The sequence below is a fragment of the Ursus americanus genome, chromosome 6, assembly GCF_024610735.1.
Source record: "Ursus americanus isolate L20-20 chromosome 6, mUrsAme1.1.p, whole genome shotgun sequence".
Taxonomy (NCBI): Eukaryota; Metazoa; Chordata; class Mammalia; order Carnivora; family Ursidae; genus Ursus; species Ursus americanus.
In genome coordinates this window covers 5,567,683-5,587,550 of record NC_142132.1, presented here as the reverse complement: position 1 = coordinate 5,587,550, position 19,868 = coordinate 5,567,683, and the positions used below count along the sequence as shown (strand labels likewise).

The 19,868-nt window shown below is 46.1% G+C and overlaps 1 protein-coding gene across 2 annotated transcripts in view; it reads left to right on the top strand.

The window, feature by feature from the left end:
- DOCK1 (dedicator of cytokinesis 1) overlaps positions 1–19,868 on the top strand; it is a 495,194-nt gene that overhangs the window by 42,012 nt on the left and 433,314 nt on the right. For both annotated transcript variants that reach the window (XM_045809510.2, XM_045809509.2), the window contains exon 2: positions 17,683–17,766. In XM_045809510.2, coding sequence (XP_045665466.2) covers positions 17,683–17,766 — 84 coding nt within the window. The remainder of the gene's footprint in view (positions 1–17,682; positions 17,767–19,868) is intronic.

The following is a 19,868-nucleotide window of genomic DNA, read 5'->3' as shown; positions in this document are numbered from 1 at the left end:
CTTTCTTTCTTTCTTTCTTTCTTTCTTTCTATTATGGCAAAATGTACATAACATGAAATGGGCCACTTTAGTCATTCTTTTGTGTACCATTTAATGGCATTAAGAACATTCCTGTGGCTGTGCAACCATCGCCACCATCCATCTGCAGAACTGTTTCATTTTGCAAAACTGAACTCCGTCTGGACGACACACAACTCCCCCATCGCCCGCCCCTGGTGAGAGAGCCCCTGGCAACCACCATTCTGCGTTAATCTCTATGAGGTTGACTCTTCCGGGTACCTCATCTAAGTGGATCATCCAGTAGTTGTCTTTTTGTGATTGGCTTAACTCACTTAACATAAGGTCCTCAGGGTCATAGCATGAGTCTGATTTTCCTTCCTTTTCAAGGCTGAATAATATCCCATCGTTCGGATGGCTTATAATTTGTTCATCCCTTCGTCTGTCCATAGGCACTTGGCTCGCTTCCACTTTCTGGCTGTTGTGAGTCCTGCTGCTATGAGCATGACTACAAATGTCTGTTCGAGTTCCTGCTATCAATTCTTTTGGGCATCTCCCCAGAAGAGGAATTGCTGGGCTGTGTTTTAATTACATTTAATTTTTCTTCCAGGGACTGCCAAACTGTCTTCCACAGCAGCCGTACCCCCTCCCATTCCCATCAGCAGGGCACGGGGGGTGGGCAGTGTCTGAGGCTCGTATGCTGTTCAAGCCTAAAGGCCGTTCCTGGCTGGCCTGGGTCTGGGCAGAGTGGCGTTTGAGGAGTGGACAGGCAGGCAGAGTGAGACTGCTAGCATCTGTTGGATTGTTTAATGCCTCGTCTTTAATCTGTACTCAGGCCCGGGTGTCCATGCTCCATGTTGGGGAGCAGAGCCTGTGGCCTGCTCTGTGACGGGCAGCCCGCCTGCAAACACCCCTGTCAACTAACCCACGCTGTTTTCTCCCATCTTTGGGCACTGTCCACGGAAGGCAGATTTATCAAGTGTTTAACTCAGGAACGATTTGTCTTGTGTCCTCTGGGAACTTGTGCAGCTTGTTAGATGGTTCAGACAGGATGTCAGAGGAGGCCCTGGGATCACAGGTGTCCACATGCCTCGTGAAACAGACATGACAGGCGGGTGGTCTAGGTCTGGCCGAGTCAGAATTGGCGCTCCCTCTTTGAAGGCCATGTGGGACAGGCTCCCTTCCCATTTCCCACTTCCCCGTTGCAAGTGTGGAAGTGTCCCTTTCTCCCCAGCAGCGCGTCCGGGCCAAGCCGTGGCTGTCCAGTGTTGTTTCTCTTCTCCTGGAACAAGAGGGCTGTGTCTGGGCGGCCTGGCTGAGGCATTGCTCATTAGCAGTTAGCATCCGCAGTGAACAAACACATCTGAGCAGGCTTCCCCCTTCCTTCCGGAGTGCAGCCCTTTATGGGGATTTCTGGAAGGTTGGGACTGCCCCGGGAGAGGAAGCCTGTGCTAATCGTGAACTTTGTGCCCTGAGATCGCAGCTGGTGCTGAGGCCCTGCAGGCCATGAGCATCTCCCCTCTGTTTGCTCTTGCAGAAATGACCGGACCCTGTTCTGGTCCAGCTCATCCAATGAGAGGAGCAGGCCTCAGAAGAGGAGGGCGGGGAGCAGGGAGGAGGGGATGGCAAAGATGTCTCCTGGAAGATGGTGAGAGAGAGCACTTGTTTTGCTTTCCACATGCGTTGCAGCCACAGGAAGGCAGATGCTCACTTTGCACTTGAACCCTTTTGAAGGTGAATCTGACTTTTATTGTGCACATGCTAGGGGCTAGCGTCGGCTGGGTAGCTTTCCCACGCATGACGTCAGGCACACCTGTGGGGTGCTACCTGCTCTGTCATCAGCCCCTTTCACAGAGAGAGAAATGGAGCCTCATAGAACTTGTGTTACTCGCTCAAGGGTTTGAGCCGGGGTTTGGAGTTGAGCCCGTGTTTCATTTCAATGCTGGAGTCTGAGTGCACTACCCAGAGGAAATAGCTGGCTGGTGTGCAGAGGTCAGGAGAGTGTGACCTGTTGCATTGAGGGGCCTGCTAGCTTTGGAAATGGGCCTGTGCAACTGGGCAGTGGGGGTAGTGTGTCCTGGGGCTGGGGTCCTGGATTGGGAGGTGTTGAGGGGCCCCTTTACTTCCCAGGTGCATCACAAAGGTCCGTCTCCCTGCTGTCATCTGTGCAATGGGGCAGTATGCGGACTGACTGTTCGAGGGTCCATTGTGTGGGAGGGTCAGGTCAGAGCACAGAGGAGGCGGAGTGCCTTGTCACCCGAAAGGCCCCTCCTTAGGAGGGGGGTGATAGCTCTTCCCTGGAGCATGTGTCTGGAAATGTGGGGCTGCAGGGGGCTCCCCTCTAGCAGCGCCTGCCCAGGTTCCTTCACGAACACCCCATGCATGCTCGGCTTTATTGTTTTTCCTCAAAGAGCGCTTGATTGTTTTTTAATCTTCAATTTTATATTTTATCAAAGCTAAGTAATGTAACACTCAGGAGGAGGAATTGCAGCTAATTACAGAGGAGCCGAATGTTTGCTCGGTGCGGAGTGCGCCTTCCCTGGGAGTCCCAGCGTGGAGGGGTGCTGGCCCTCTGTGCCTGTCTGGGCCTGCTAGGCCCGCGGGCTGCCCTGCGGGTGCTGGATGCTTCTGCCACGTGCAGCTTCTCAGAGTGCAGACAGTTCTGATCAAGGCCGAAATTCCCATTGGTAGAAACCGTGGCATGAAGATTCATGGGAGGAGGTTCGGTGTAGCCTTTTGTTTAAATAAATAGTTCCAAGCGGGAAATAAATAGCCCACATGTCCATCCTCAGGGGACCAGACCGATACATTGGGATATGTCGATACAGGGGAAGACTCTACACCATTAAAAAGAACAAACCTCTGAGAGGACCCTGTGGGTCCATCTGGAAATGTTGAGCCAAAGAAGGCAGGCATAAAGAAATACATATAAGGTAATTGCTCTTACATCCAAGAATTGACCACACTCATTGGTACTTTTGGATTCCATTAAATCCAAGAGTTGATGGAATTGAGCTATGGTGAGACAAATCAGAAAGCGGTGTTGGAGGAGGGAAATTGCCTAGGGAGGGGCCCAAGAGTACTTTCTGGAAATCTTCTGTTGGGTTCATATGGTGTATGGAACGATCTTACACTCATTGAACTGATTACTTAAGATAGTGAATTTTATCCCATTCGTTAAAATGTGGAAGCCCGTGAAGGCAGGTAGGTGAGCGTTTTCTCATTTGTCCCATGGCTCAGTGCATTCACTTTTTCTGTATTCAGAGGTGCCGGATGCCTCTGTGTTCATGCAGTGCACAGGATGGTGCTCCTTTTACCCAGGGCTTTAAACCCCTGGGGCTTCTGAAGAGCAGGTTGAAGGGAAGGAACAGCTTGTGGGGACCACAGGTGGGGTTTGTCTTTGACATTTGGCACCTTGTGTGTTTCCAGGTCTGTGCAGAAGCCCGTTGTGGGCGATGAGATGTCTTGACTTGCAAGACAGGAAGATGGGGAGTATGCAGAGGATATTGGAGTTTCAGGGCTCTGTTAGCAAGAGCAGGCAGTTGTTTCCCAGAAGTCTGCAGTCATTTGGGGACCAGAGTATTTGTGCACTGCAGTATATGCCACGTGACCCCAGGGACTTCATCATGGTTTTAGTGGTTTTTCATTCTCAGGTTGGTGCAGCTCAGCTCCTGTGGTTCCTCTCCACTCAGATCTCTTCTTGTGGGGGGTCACCAGGGAGTGGTCAGGGAAAGGGACAGCATTGGTGGGGGTGCTGGGCAGCATCTCTCCCAGGCAGAACCCCGCTCAGAGTCCAGTGTGACCCGCTTAGTCTCTGCTGCCCCTCGGAGCCCTTCACGGTTGTGTGGTTTGGCAGCGAGGCCGAGCGTGTGCGGGTCCCCGGGTGGGATCATCGGCACCATTAACCCAAGCGAAACTGCTTTATTTCTGGGCAGATGGTTGGACCCCCAGGACATGCCTCCCTGGTTTGGCTGTCGAGATGGAGGTATAGGAAGTTGGTTCTGCTAACTGAGACCCTAGTCTGGTCTTCAGTTTCTAAGGTGACATCAGTAGAAATACAACTTCAGTGTTTTCCTGTGGATTTAAAGTTCAAGTAATAGTTTTGCCTCCTTGAATCCCTGCGTTGACGTGTTAAGTGATTCACTCAGTCAGCATTTGTGTCTCGCTGGGTGCCCGGTGCTGTTAAGCCTGTAGGCAAAGGTGGAAAAGAGGCAGGGCAGGTGTGGGAGGAGGCGGGGAGCAGCGAGCTGAAGGGGTGAACCGGCCTCCCGTGTTTTAGAAGGACTGCTCGCAGAATGGGAAGCTGGAGGAGGGAGGCCCTCTTCACGGCTTGGTTTGACTGACGTCGGGCACCTGTGATGCGATGGGTGCATCCAGCCTGAGTAGCAAATGGGCAGGTGTCTGCTGGTGCTTTATTGGGGTGGGCAGGGGGTGCTGTGGAGCTCGGTGTGTGCTCCCTTAGCGCCCTGGGTGGATGGAAGTGACAGGAAGGCTTCTCCCCAGGTATGGGTGAGCTGCAGGGCCTCGCCCCGCGAGGAGGGGAAGAAAGGGCGTTCCAGACAGAAGTAAGCTTTTAGATAAAGACTTGGTGTGCATATGGGGTGGCACATGGATACCTGTGGTTCGGTTTCTTGGGGATACCTCTGCTTACGTTTACGTAATGACAAGGCTTCTCCCAAGTTGATTGCTAGCTTTATTTGTGACTTTCATATATAATATGAAATAATATATAAACATATATTTTTATATATGTTTATAAATACACCTGAAATATATATTTATACACATGTACATATATTTTTTTAAAAAGAAACAAATTAGCATTCTGGAATGTTCCCTATGTCCTTCCCTTTCCTTATTTGTCACCACTAATATTAGACTGAATGTTGTGAAAACGGGAAAAGTGACCTTATTCTATGGAAGAAATCACCTGAGACTTTTCTGCTGAAGCCCAGGAAGAAGACTTTGGGGACATGACCAAGCGACGTTATCGTTTAGTATGACAGAGAAATATGTCTTAGCCCATTTCTTCTGCTCCTTTTTTTCCCCATTGCATCTTCAGTGGTGGGGACTCTGCTTGCCTCTGCCCTTGATGCCCTTGGGCCCTGGGCAATTTTCAGGGTGCCCTTTAGGTGGACCCTGTTGGGCTCGTGGGGCCGGGGCGGGGGCAGGTGGTGGTGAGAGGGAGTGCAAGTCTGGCCAGGTCAACAGCACAGAAACTAAGACCTGCGTCCAGTCACCGGAGAGGTCCTGGCTGCGTGTGGTCCCCATCGGGAGTCTCCCTGGGACCAGCCCCTGGCTGTGGAGTCCACTAGGCTCACGTCCCAGTGTCTCCGGGTCTGTCGTGTGCCGGTCTCTGCTTGGAGCCTCCCCGGGGCTGGCCCAGCCCCTTGGGATGGGGTCCTTGTCAAGTCCCCACGGCCAGGGTAGCAGCCGGGCTATTTCTCAAGCATATATTTTCCTAAGCGGCAGTAACCTTTCTGCCTTAAAGACGGATGATTCAGGAGATGAAATCTTTCCCCCTATCTTGTCTCTGCCCCGTTTGCTGCTGGGCAAAATGAAATGCAAAAATAAATAATTTTCAGGTCAGCTAAGTCTTTTCTTATTTGTGGGTGGATCTGCAAAGATTGTCAATAATGAAGTCAGGGTTTTCTCTCCTGGCACCAAGTTTATGAAAGACGAAAGTGTTGAAAAGTGGACTCTGATTTTTCCTGTCAGGGAAAAGCGGTAATGCCAACATCCCTCCACAAGCCAGTGTCTTTCCTCAGAAAGCCACGTGTTGTGGGCACGGTGACCTTCGGGGCGGGTGGAAGCCAGGCGGTCGGTCGCAGGCTTGGTGTGGGCGAGGCGCACAGTGACATTTCATTCTGAAGAAAGATATTAAAATATCTTTGAATTGTGTCTGTCAGTTCCATTAGAATTTGAGAAAAGACTCTTTTGTACGTTTCTTCTCGCACGCTTATCTTCACCATCCCTCTCACCTGTTTCCATCCGAAAGGCAAGAAGAAATCCTGAATAGCAAACAGCCGTCCTTTATCTTGCTGTGCCCCTGCTCGGTCCTGTAATTATTTAGATGAGTTCCGTGATGCTGATATTCAAACAGTGCAGGAAAGCCTGCCCTGGGGGCTTTTATTGGCTGCGAAACCATTTCTGTTCCTAAGAAAGAAAGATAGGAACCCAGAAGAAATAACTGTGACTTTGAAGCTTTGCAAGTGGTCTCCTTTTTAGAACTGTGGGTGTTTTCTCTCCCCCTCTCTCTGTCACACCTACCTGGAGGCATTCTTTGATCTTGAGCCCATCGCCCCTAATTTCTTCTTGCTTCATTTTCCCATCTGAACCTAATGTGTCGAACCAGGTAAAGGAGGGAAGCCGCTACACCCACAGGGAGCTTGTAGGGGCAGCCGCTGACTATTTCACGGTGCCCAGGAACGGGAGATGCTAAATCCACTAGGAAACGTCCTCATTCTCTCTAGCAGCCATTCCTTTTATTCTTTACATCCTTTAAAATTATGGTAAAATACACATAACATAAATTTACCGTTTTAACCATTTGTAGGTATGCAGTTCTGTGGCATTAAGTACGTTCACATTACTGTGCAGTCACCACCACCATCCATCCCCAGAACTTTCCCGTCTTCCCCAACTGAAGCTCTGCTCATTAAACACTAACGTCCCATCCCCCTTCTCCCCCCAGCCCCTGGAAACCACCATTCTACTTTCTGTCTATTAATTTGACAACCGTAGGAACCTCACGTAGGTGGAATTTTGCCACATAGGTCCTGTTGCATCGGGCTTATTTCCCTTAGCATAATGTCCTCAAGTTTCATCCCTGTGACAGCAGGTGCCAGATCTTCCGTCCTTTTAAAGATTGAATAATAGTCCATATATGGACAGAACACATTTTGCTTATCCATTCATCCCTGGGTGGACACTTGGGTTGCTTCCACATTTTAACTGTTGTCAATAGCGCGGCCGTGGACATGGCTGTGCACATTATCTCTTCGAGTTTCTGCTTTCGGGTCTTTTGGCTACACCTGAAAGTGTAATTGCTGGGCCGTACAGTAATTCCGAGTTTTAAGTTTTTGAGAAACAGCTAGACTGTTTTCACAATGGCGGTACTCATTCACAGCCCCACCAGCAGTGTGTGAGGTTTCCAGTTTCTCTGCGGCTTTGCCGACACTTGTTTACTGGGTTTAATACTGGTCATCCGGCGAGTGTGATGGGCGGTCTCATTAACTTCACTGGTGACTGGAGCATCTTTCCGTGCGCCTACTGGCCGTTGGTATATTTTCTTTGGAGAAAGGTCTATTCAGGTCCTTTGCCCGTTTTTTTTTTTAATTGTGTTGTTTGTTTTTTGTTGTAGTTGTTGAATTGTGAGGACTCCTTAAATATTTTGGTGATCAATTCCTTGTCAGAGACATGATTTGCACGTATTTTCTCCCATTCTGTGGGCTGCTTTTTCACACTGTTGATAGTTTTCTTTGGTGCACCACCGTTTAAAATTTTGATGAAGTCCAACATCTATTTTGTCTTTTGTTGCCTTTGCTTTTGGCATCTTATCCAAGAAATCACTGTGAAGTCCAAGGCCATAAAGCTTCTCTCCTATGTTTTCCTCTAAGGGTTTTATAGTTGTGGCTTTTGTGTTTAGGTCTTTCATCTGTTTTCATCTTGCCTTCCTCTCTCCCTTCTTCCCTTCCTCCCTCCCTCCCTCCCTCCCTCCCTCCCTCCCTCCCTCCCTCCCTTCCGCCCATCTATCCATCCATCCCTTTTAAAGGTCCCACTGTGTGCCAGGTACTTTTAGCCGCTTGGGAAAATCAAGACTATTGGCAGAAGCAGTGCTCTGATTCAGTATGGCTCAGGGCACTGGGAAACTCTAACCTTGCCTGAGTGGTATGCCTCCAAATCGGTGAGGGGGAAGGACTGGCTTACCGGCCATAGAAGCTAGTAATGGCATGGCTACCAGTCTCTTTTTGAAGACGGAATTTAGGAAACCCAGCCCTCAGCTCTAATACAGATTGGGGGTACAGGGCTGGTCTCCATCCAGAGTAAAGTTCAAAGGAGATATATAAAATGTTCTGGTTCTTTCTTCACTGGATTTTCTGTTTGGGTCCAGTATGTGAAGGGGTTACTCCTTAGAGGACCAGGCTGTAGGGTGGCTGCTCCCAGTGACTGCATTGGGCCCAGCACATCTTTCAAACCCCAGCACCAGCTCAGCGCTAGACCAGAGCAGGAGTCCTCTAGCGTCTTGGGAAATACCAAGTATATGTTTTTGGCATGGACCAAATAGCAGATGGGGGTGCCTTAGAATGAAGCCTTGAAGCAGGCAGAGACAGGGCCCTTGCCCTCGTCCCCTTAAGGATATGGTCTGCATTTCCCCCAGCCCTGAGAAGATGCATGCTATTGAACATTTTTCTCCAACTGAAGGCAAGACGAAGGGAATGAGATCAAAAACAGAGCAATTAATTTTCATAAATTGACTTTTTAAAAGAATTAATTAACTTTTAAATTGCTACTTGAAATCCTGAAGTCATATTTCAAGGGGACCCTGTGTGGGATAGAAAGAGCTGAGCAGATTTTAGAAGTAATGTGTGGTCAAGCCTATACCTTCAATGTTTTAAGGAGGCTTTGAATCAGTACTGATGGTGAGTTATCTCATTAGGTGGAAGAGACCCAAAGCAGAGACAGTAAAGCTAATGGCTGTGTGTCTCTTTCTTATTGATTGAATACATTTCAGGCTCCTAGATCTTTCTGCAGAGGGCAGGGTCATTTTGAAGAAGAGGAACATATGCACTGTGTGCTCTCTATGGCACACCAGACAGGAAGGAGTACTTGGTGATCTGGTTTAATTCTGTGAATTTTTATTGAGTTGCCTGCAAGGCATGGTCTTAACTACTGTGGGAAAGCCAATGATTAATAAATGTTTACTTCCCTCAAGGAAATCTGGTCTGGAGGGAGAGACAGATACTTAGATAAGCACTTCTGCAAGGCCATGGGATGTCAGAGAGCTTATAGGAAAAAGTTGTGGAGCAAGCAATTAGTTTAGGTATGCACATACCTTTTTTTGGTCAGTGGAGAAAGTCAGAATTCAGGAAGGATCTGGAGAAGAATGTGAAATGAAAAATGGGCCTTGTAGGCAAGGGACCTTCAGAAGTGGAGGGAGGAAGGCATTTCCACAGGCAGAGCAGCTTTCGGAAGTCCTTGGAGTTGGGGGGCAACTGGAGGAGTATGAGGCGGGATACGAGATTGGAAAGATGTGTTCAAGTCCCATCCCTCAGGGCTTTAGATGCTGTCCTGGAGACTTTACCCATTATTCACAAAGCCAAGGGAAATTGTACAGTGTTTTGGAGTAAGATTTCTGGAAGGTAACTGGCAATAGAAGAAAAGAGAGCTTATACAAGGAGATCAGCTAAAATGCTGTTTTTCACTGCAGGGAGAGATGGGAAAGGCTTGGGTTAGGCAGTGTGGGATGTTGGAGATAGTCTGGAAGGGACACCGTGGAGTTCCAGGGCTGTCCTCAACTCCCTGGGTCACCTTGAGCAAGTCAGAACTCCGCTGTAGGGTTCTGTGTTTTCATCTGTTAAATTGGTTGATGGATGGATGTAGTAGTTTTTTCCTAAGCTGGAGTAGTCAGGTTGGTTTTTTGTTTTTCCCTGAATTGGAATTATATTTCCTCAGATGCGTTCTCTGTACCAATTGGGATGGTCCTATGACTCTTCATCCTTTACTCTGTTAATGTGGTGAATTACCTTGATTGGTTTTTGGATGTTACACCAACCTTACATTCCTGGAATAACCTCAACTTGAGTTCTTTGTGAGGAATGAGAAGTCCATCAGATGGATGCTTTAGACATTGTTGGACTTCAGAAATGCCCGGCCATGTTTGCCTGTCAGGGAACTCCAGGCTGGGTGTTGTGATTTGCAGAGGGGCTACCAGGAGGGCAATCTGAGGTCCAGGGAGGGCTGTGGTTGACCCTGGCCAAGGATTGCGGAAGGGTCTGTGCATGGTGTTGGCCTTGAGGCCCTTCATTCAGGCTGGCTGTGGCCCTGTTCAGCTCTTCTAGGGGATGCTCAGACATGGCAGACTCTAGGCTGCTACAAACTCTGATGAAAGAAATGGAAGAAATTCTATATCCACTTCATAGGACTGTTGTGAGGTTAAATTAGTCTGAACATGTGAAGTTCTGTGTCTACTGCCTAGCCCAGTATATAATCAGTAAATGTCAGCCAGCATCATCAGCATTGTCACCACCACCATCATCATCGCCACTGTCATGATCACCACCACCACCATTACTGTCATCACTACCATCACCACTGTCACCACCAGTGTCACCATCAGCCCCATCATCATCACCACCATCAGCACCATCACCACCACCACCATCAGCACCATCACCACCACCAGCATCATCACTGTTATCACCAGCAGCACCACCGACACTGTCATCACCACCATCACCACTATCACCATCAGCACCATCACCACCACCACCATCATCACTGTCATCACCAGCAGCACCATCAGCACCACCAACATCATCACTGTCATCACCAGCAGCACCACTGACACTGTCATCACCACCATCACCACCACCACCATCAGCACCATCACCACCACCACCATCATCACTGTCATCACCACCATCACCACCACCACCATCAGCACCATCACCACCACCACCATCAGAACCATCACCACCACCACCATCATCACTGTCATCACCAGCAGCACCACCGGCACTGGCATCACTACCATCACCACTGTCACCATCAGCACCATCACCACCACCACCATCATCACTGTCATCACCAGCAGCACCACCGGCACTGTCATCACTACCATCACCACTGTCACCATCAGCACCATCACCACCACCACCATCAGCACCATCACCACCACCAATATCATCACTGTCATCACCAGCAGCACCAGCAGCACCACCAATATCATCACTGTCATCACCAGCAGCATCACTGACACTGTCATCACCACCATCACCAGTATCACCATCAGCACCATCACCACCACCACCATCATCACTGTCATCACCAGCAGCACCACCGGCACTGTCATCACTACCATCACCACTGTCACCATCAGCACCATCACCACCACCACCATCATCACTGTCATCACCAGCAGCACCACCAATATCATCACTGTCATCACCAGCAGCATCACTGACACTGTCATCACCACCATCACCAGTATCACCATCAGCACCATCACCACCACCACCATCATCACTGTCATCACCAGCAGCACCACCATCGCCATGATTATCATGATCATTGTCCACAGTATCCCAGTGTTGTACCATCATCATCAGCAGTAGTAGTAGCTTCATCCACAGTGTCGCTGTTCGCTTATGAATGATATGGGTGTAAGTGGAAGCCCTCTTCTCTCATTTTCGAGCCACATTTCTTTCCTTACATCCCCAGGCAGCCATTTTTAGGGTGATTAGGAGATTGAATAGAGGTGATGACTTTGCCTTTTCATGTCTCTGATGCGTATAAGCTAAGTGAGGCACAGACCAGAGTGTTAAATTTTTATTTTGGGAAAAAAGATCCATGTGCTTACTCACTCTGGGCTGCTGGTGACTCTTCCAGAAAAATAAAAATAAAAATAAAAACAAAAACACCACCATTCTGGGAAAGAACCTTCGTGCTGGGTTCATCTCTGCGTCTTTCTCATTTCACTTTCTCATTTCCCACGAGCAGCATGGCAAGCTGCTACAGTGGGCTCTGCAGTCTAGGACCGAGAAATTCAGCTGAGTGTGCTTGTATACCCAGTGACACCCGGCTTTAGCCAGGCTATTAAAAAAGGCAAATGGGTTTGCGGGGGAGGAATATATCAAGCATACAGGCCATCAGCCAGATGGAGGTGAATCCAAAGATGTGAGCGGACACAGGAGGATCATATTCTCTGTGGACTTATTCCCAGATCTTAACATATCAGAAAAATAAAGAAGACAAATGGGCAACTTGCAAAGAGGCTGCCATCTTTGTGCTTCTGTCAAGTAAAGACATTTTAAAACCCAGATGTCATCTGTCATCATCATCTTAATAAAGAAGACATTTCTGCACTTTTCTCGTCCTATTCTCACTATCCAAAGAGGGACAGCTTTGAAAGGTCAAATAACCAGAATTAGTCTCTTATCTTGAATACTTCTGGGTTTAAGAAAAATTCATTGCATTGTGTTCGTTTTTCTGTCACCTAAGAATTGGGGAACTTCAGCCATGGACTGTCAGGTTTTGATGCCTGCAGTTGGGACCCCTGCTCCAGATGCCTTCTGTGCTGAATAAATTAACCACAAAACACTCCTTTTGTGTTGTCTTCTGCATGCCTTGCTGTGTATTCCCCATGGCTGCTGTAACCAATTACCATAAACTCAGGAGCTTAAAATGATGCGTATTGATATTACAGCTCTGGAGGTCAGAGGTCCTAAAATCAAGGTGTGGGCTGTATTCCTTCTGGAGGGCCCAGGGAGGGGCGGATTCCACTTCCTTGCCTTTTCTGGTTGCCTGGGGCCACCTGCGTACCACCTGTGGCTCCTTCCTTGAATCATTGCAACCTTTGCTGCATCACATCTTCTGACTCGGGCCCTCCTGCCTCCCTCCTATGGACCCTTCTGATTGTACTGGTCCCACCTGGATAATCCAGGATTAGCATCCCCATTGAAGATCCTTACCCTAGACACCCCGGCAAGAGCCGCCTTTGCCACATAGGGTAACACCTCACAGGGTTCCAGGGACTCGGATGTGGACATCTTTGGGGGAGGGCATCATTCTATCCACCATACTTCCCCCTCCTTCCCATTCCTTCGGCCAATAATCTTACACAGTTGAGTCTTTCAGTTTGCCTTTAAATATGGGATTGTTTAGGCTGTGATACTAAGAACACAGGGCCAGGGGCTGGGCATCACTGTGGTAGTCCTACCTCTGCCGTGTCTTTTGGGGCCACAGGCATGAACCCTCAGAGGCCCTTTTCCCTTTCGTCTATAAAATCAGGGGTCTTTACGGCTCATTTCATAGCTGAATTTGAAGTTCCTTTTCCCATAACAGCTTTTGTCTGCCTGCTTCAGGGAGGGAGGGGCAGGTACTTAGAGATTTTTGCGTGTGTGCCTTACAAATTCACATGGGCCTGAATGAGTTTATAGTGGACGTGTTCATGTTATTTTATTTTTATTATTTTTGATGTGTTTATTTTTTGCACGTCTCTAACAGAATAGGGATGCTGTTAAGAACTGTGAGAAACACATTTATGGCTCCTAAAGGCTTAGGAATATGGTTATGCTCAACCAGGAAAGGCTGGCATATGCTCCGAGCTTCCTTTACCTACTGCAGTTATTTCTTGTTAAACTTCACCATAAAATGCTAAATAAACTTGATAACTACTAATAACCATTTATGTCAGTTGAGGATATTTAAATTTTATGAATTTTGGTGGAAATAGAGGAAAATACCTATGAAAATGGAATTTTCTACATGTATATGGTTTTTTACGTTTTAGGATTTTTGTGATCATGTGTTGGTCTGCTCACTTGGGCTTTTTAAAAAGGATTCTGGTAGGGATAGAAGTCTTTATTGCAGTAAAAACAAAATACTCCCGACGACAATAGGAGCCTTTATCATTTACTAAGTGTTCACTGCAGGATGCCCAGTGTTCAAATCCACAAATCTGCCAGTGGCATTATTGTCTTTAAGACACAGAATGCGCACATGGTCCTACAAGGTGCAGATATCAAGAGCCTTATTTTATGGGGAAAGCTGAATATGGAGAAGATAGGTCATTTGCTGGAGGTCCCTTGGATCCTCACGGGTGGAGGCGTGACCCTGCGCATTTCGTCTGGCCCCAGGGACCATGGACGTGAAAACCAGGGAGGCTGCCTGGGCCTACACTGCCTTCCCAGCCAAGGTAGCTCAGGTATGGAGCGGACGGCAGGAGTTGTGTGGTGGGGATGTTTGGAGATGGGGTTGAGAGGGAAACATACTGAGCCTGGTTTTGTGAAGAGGTGCAGCTGGTGGGAAGACGCTCTCTTTGGTGGTTGGTGGGGAGGGTAAGTTGGTCCACACAGGTGTGGGACAGGCTGGCTTCTGCTGTTAGGGAGAAGCAGGGACAGAGGCCCTCCTGGGGCCCAGACTGTGTGTGGCTGGAGGAAGGCGAGGTGAAGTGGTCAGGTGGTGGAGGGCCCACCGTGCTTGCTGGAGGAGTTTGCACATGCTACGATCAAGGAGAATTTGAGAGATGGACACAGTGAAGCGCCACTTGAAAATAGCCTGTTCTGGCAGGGTGTTCAGGATGGATGGATGACAAACTGATGAGGATGTTGAAGATGAGTTTTATGTTTAGTCTGCTATCTTTTTAAGTAGGACTCATTGGAAAGGAGGAACATACTGTATCACGGTTTCTTTCTTTCTTGCCTTCTCCCTTCCCTTCCCTTCCCTTCCCTTCCCTTCCCTTCCCTTCCCTTCCCTTCCCTTCCCTTCCCTTCCCTTCCCCCTTCCCTTCCCTTCCTCCTTCCCTCCCTTCCTCCTTCCCTCCCTTCCTCCTTCCCTCCCTTCCTCCTTTCCTCTTTCCTTCCTACCTCTCCCTCTCTCTCTTTCTCTCTTTCCTTCTCTCTCTTTCCTTCTTTTCTTTCTTTCTTTCTTTCTTTCTTTCTTTCTTTCTTTCTTTCTTTCTTTCTTTCTTTCTTTCTTTCTCTCTTTCTTTCTCTCTTTCTTTCTCTCTTTCTCTCTTTCTTTCAGTTTGTACCTCTTAATTGTACCTGTTTCAGCCATCCTGCATCCAGCTCCTCTCTGGAACCACCAGTTTGTTCTCTGTATTTATGTGTCTGTTTTCTAGTTTGTTTCTTTGTTCATTTGTGTTTTTTTTAGGTTCAACATATAAGTGAAATCCTATGGTGTTTGTCTTTGTCTGACTTATTTCACTTAGCGTAATACCCTCTAGGTCCATCCATGTTGTCGCAAATGGCAGGATCTTATTCTTTTTTATGGATGAACAATATTCCATTGTGTGTATACACCACATCTTCTTTATCCGTTTAGCTGCCAGTGGACATCTGGGCTGCTTCCGTATCATGGCTGTTGTAAAGAATGCTGCATTACCCATGGGAGCACATATTCTTTTGAATTAGTGTTTTCATTTTCTTTGGGTGAATACCCAGTAGTGGAATGTGATGTTTATACTTTAAAGGTTTTGAGGACCCTCCATACTATTTTCCACAGTAGATGCAATTTACATCGCCACCAAGAGTGCACAAAGGTTCCCTTTTCTCTGCATCCTCACCAGTACGTGTTGTCTTGTCTTTTTGATTCTAGCCGTTCTGACCGGTGTAAGGTGATGTTTTGTTGTGGTTCTGATTTGCATTTCCCTCATCATGAGTGATGTTCAGCATCTTTTCATGTGTTTATTGGCCATCTGTATGTCCTCTTTGGAAAAAAAATGTCTATTCAAGTTCTCTGCCCATTTTTTAATTGGATTTTTTTTTTTTTTGGTGTTGAGTTGTAGAAGTTTATTGTATGTTTTGGATACTCTCTTCTTACCAGATGTATCATTTGCAAATATCTTCCGCTGTTCAGTAGCTTGTCTTTTTGTTTTGTTGATGATTTCCTTCACTGTATAAAAGATTTTTTTTGTTTTTCTGTTTTTTTTTTTTTTTTTGCTACAGTCCCAGTAGTTGATTTTTGCTTTTGTTTCTCATCCCTGAGGAGACATATCTAGAAATGTGTTTCTGTGGCCTATGTCAGAGAAATTATTGCCTGTGCTTTCTTCTAGGAGTTTATGGTTTCAAGTCTCACGTGTAGGTCTTTAATCCATTTTTTTAAAGATTTCATTTATTTATTTGACAGAGCGAGTATAAGCAGGGGGAGTGACAGGCAGAGGGAGAGGGACCCTGGGATCATGACCTGAGCTGAGGGTAGACGCTTAACCAACTGAGCCGCCCAGGCTCCCCAGTCCTTAATCCATTTTGAGTTTATTTTTGCCTATGGTGCCAGAAAGTGGTCCAGTTTCATTCTTTTGCATGTAGCTGTTCACTTTTCCCAGTGCCATTTGTTGAAGAGACTGTCCTTTTCCCGTTGCATATTTTTGCCTCCTTTGTTGTTGGTTAATTGACCATATAAGCATGGATTTATTTCTTGGCTCTCTGTCCTGTTCCACGGACCTGTATCTCTGTTTTTGTGCCAATATCATACTGTTTTGATGACTATAGCTTCATAGTATAGTTTGAAATCTGGGATTGTGATTGCATCCAGATTTGCTCTTCTTTCTCAAGTATTTTCTATCCTTTTCCTTTTTCTTTTTTCTTTTTTTTTAAGAGAGTGGGCTACTTGAGTATTTTTTGCATCTTAAATGCTTTCGAATGCCCTTTTCCACTGCGATAGTTACCTCTGTCTAATCATGCTTGGGCAAAAGTGTGGTTGGCATTTCATGGTATGACTTTTTTAGGTGCTTATCTGAAAGAAATAGAACTGCTTTATGTCAGGGTACATATGAGGGATTTCAGATTTGTTGAATATTGCCAGTTTTAAGAATTTCTTATTAATGTTGGACATATTTTTGCCATTTGATTGTAATGTAGCTTTTTGGCTTAATACCAGTATTGGTTATATAATTATTTTGATTATATTTTTAAATTTAATTTATTTTATTTTTTAGGTTATGTGATAAAAAAATCATGTTGGTTTCCAAAGAATAGTCAGCCCACCAATATCTCATTCCTTTTTATGGTTGGGTGGTGTTCCATTGTGTATATATAGATAGACCAGATTTTTGTCCACTCATCTGTTGATGGACACTTGGGCTGGTCCCATAACTTGCCTATTATAAATAATGATGCAATAAACATAGGGGTGCATCTATCTTTTCAAATTAAAAAAAATATTCAGCCCACGTGTAATTGATTGATAGGAAGTAATTATTTAACTAAAAAATCTACTAATGGAAATGTAAGACAGTATATGAAGTGATAATTAAAATGTTAACAGTATCAGTTTTCTTCCTATTACAAGCATTATTCAGCCGTAAAAAGGAATGAAGTTCTGATACATGGTACAGCACGCAGGAACCTTGAAGCGTTATGTTAAAGAATCCAAATGGGAAAAGGGCAGTATTGTTTGATGTGTTTCTCTGAAGCAGGTAGAGTAATCCCGTTCATAGGGACAGAAAGTGGACTAGAGGTCCTCAGGGGCTGTGGGGAGGGAGTGGGGGTTACTGGTCTGCACGTATGGAGTTAACTGTTTGGAGGGACGAAAACATTGTGGAAGGTGATCGCGGTCATGGTCGCACAACATTCTGAATGTCTCTGCCACTGCGTTGGACACCTAAGATGGTTAAAATGTCAGATTTCACAACACCTGTGTTGACCATGTACGTGTGAGTTAATTTCCTGGTTATTTTCTTGGTCTGTGTGTCTGTTTCTGTGCCAGCCCCACATGGTGTGATCACTAGCGCTCTTCAAGACCACACTAAAAAAAACCCCGATTGTGTGGCGTTCCAAATTTCTTTTACCCGATGACCCTTTATATTTGTCTCTTGAACGAAAAGGCTACCTTTGTGGGTATCAGAGAGGCTGATCTGGGCAGAGACTGAATGTATTTCACCATTAAAAACAAGCAGAAATAAGCCAGCAAAGTCACTTCTGCCTCTACTAATGTCTCCTTCCTTCTCTTTCTCCTTCTCAGCATTTTATAACTACGATGCCAGGGGAGCGGATGAACTTTCTTTACAAATAGGAGACACTGTGCACATCTTGGAAACATACGAAGGTGCGTATCCCGTTGGTGTCTTTCTCTTGCTGTTTTGGGCAGTTAGCGCCCGTTCTCGTGTTTCAGAAGTATGTGCCATCATGAGTCTTGTGCAAATGATCCGTCTTCCTGCATGTTGATGCCCTTTCCATTGAGGGCAGTCGTGAGGCTCTTTATTGTTTAAATGATACTTGATGAAGATGAAATTAAAACTAAAACTTCTAATTTTTCACCTGTTTTCTGTGGAAATAGCTGTTTTCATTAAAAACAACAGAACACATTGCTTCCTTTGTTGGCAGATGCATGTGAATCTTGACTGAATAACTGACCCTTGAAAAACTATGGAAAAAAAATAAGATATTTTTGTGTTTAAGTCATTGTTTTGATGTGTTTGATGCGAACGGTGAGACTTCTTATGTTCTCACTTAGATTTATTAAGAAAGGAACCAAAACTTTTTTCTTTGACCGCGTTTTCTTAGGGGTGAACAGACATTGTCACAGCTATGTGGGACGTGGGCCAGCGAAGCAATCATTATCCAAAAGATTAGAAATCCAGTAAATACACTATCGTGATAGTAGTTTCTCAGTGTCCCTGGATTTTCGCACAATCGTTTTTTTTTTTTTTTTTAAGTTTTTATTTATTTAATAGTGAGAGAAAGAGAGAGCATGAGAAGGGGGAGGAGCAGAGGGAGAGGGAGAGGCAGAGTACACGGGACTAGATCCCAGGACCTCGAGATCAAGACCTGAGCTGAAGGCAGACCCTTAACGGACTGAGCCCCCAACACCGCCATACAATCGGTTTTTATGTTCAGTGTTTTGGATATTGCTAGAACGGCCCACCCTTCCTTTTACTCTGTGGTTACTGTGGCACAGAAGGGAAGCCATGATGGGCTTGATTTCTGAGACTCCTCAGATGTGGACATTTTGTAAAATTGTGTAATTAGCGTTGGTGGCTTTATTTCCTGCTTGAAGGGGTGACTCCCATATAGCAGATGAATGAAAAGAACTGATTAAAATGGATCATTTCAATAGAAGAATTGCTTTTAGAGTGGGTTTAGCTAAACCCTTCCAGTAGGAGTTGGGGGTGGGAGAGGAGATGGCAGCTGTCCCACAGTGGTCGGCAAACTGGACGTCAGACTCGGTCTGTGAAACCCGGTTTGCACAAGAGTGGAGTGGGTGTGAGCCTCTGTGCGCTCGGCAGGCTGCAGCTTGCTCCGGTTCCCCTCCCAGACACCTCCGGGAAGCATGAACCTATTACAACACCCAGGGCCATGTCCCTTAGTTCCCCTTGGGACGCATGTGGACTTACAATTCCAGTCCATTTGCATCTTTAACCCTAAAATCTTAGTGGAAAAAAAAAATCAGCTTCGGTCACGTATGCCTGGAAGCAGATGTAACTCTGTGAAAACAGACCCTGTCCTTAAGTGAATGAGTAGTTGTGATGGGTGCCTTCTGCTTGTTTTCAATTTTTATAGCTGACAGTTGGATTGCCTTATCTGCTCTCAGTATATATTGCCAATGTTTGAGAGGAAACAGGGAGAAATTAAGTAGAGGTTAAGGATCAAACCTCTCATCTCAGACACTTTACTGATCTGAAGGGGAAAATGCTCTTACATCTTCTCTATGTTTGCCCCTGCTCAGTTGAAGTTGAAATCCTGGTTAATAAACACTGGGCAATGACGTCATTCCTGAATAGATAGCAATTTCCGGTCAGCCTGGGTATGTGGGGACTGCCACCTCTTGTTCTTTGCTTCCTAAGAAGAATGTACTCTTTAAACAGTGGGATCCTATCACGAGCCAGCGATTCTTGTTATGCGTCTGACTTAAAAAAAATTGGATAGTGGGCATCATGGTAAAGGTTTCTTCAGTGAGCATTTCGTTTCGGAGCTAGTCAGTCTTCGAGATTCTGAATAAAATATTCCAGTCTTTGTAAAGACCCTTTAACACAAAACAAATTCCTTTTCTTTGACAACTATCATTTTGGTTTTCATCAGAATCTGATCAGAGAAATGCTTTTGGAGAAGTAGTTTTGGCTTTGGGAAACTTGGTATCTTTATTCATCAAATAAAAATGGAATAATTGTTTTTCTGCTCTTTCCATTTGTTCTATTTTAGTTTCACGGA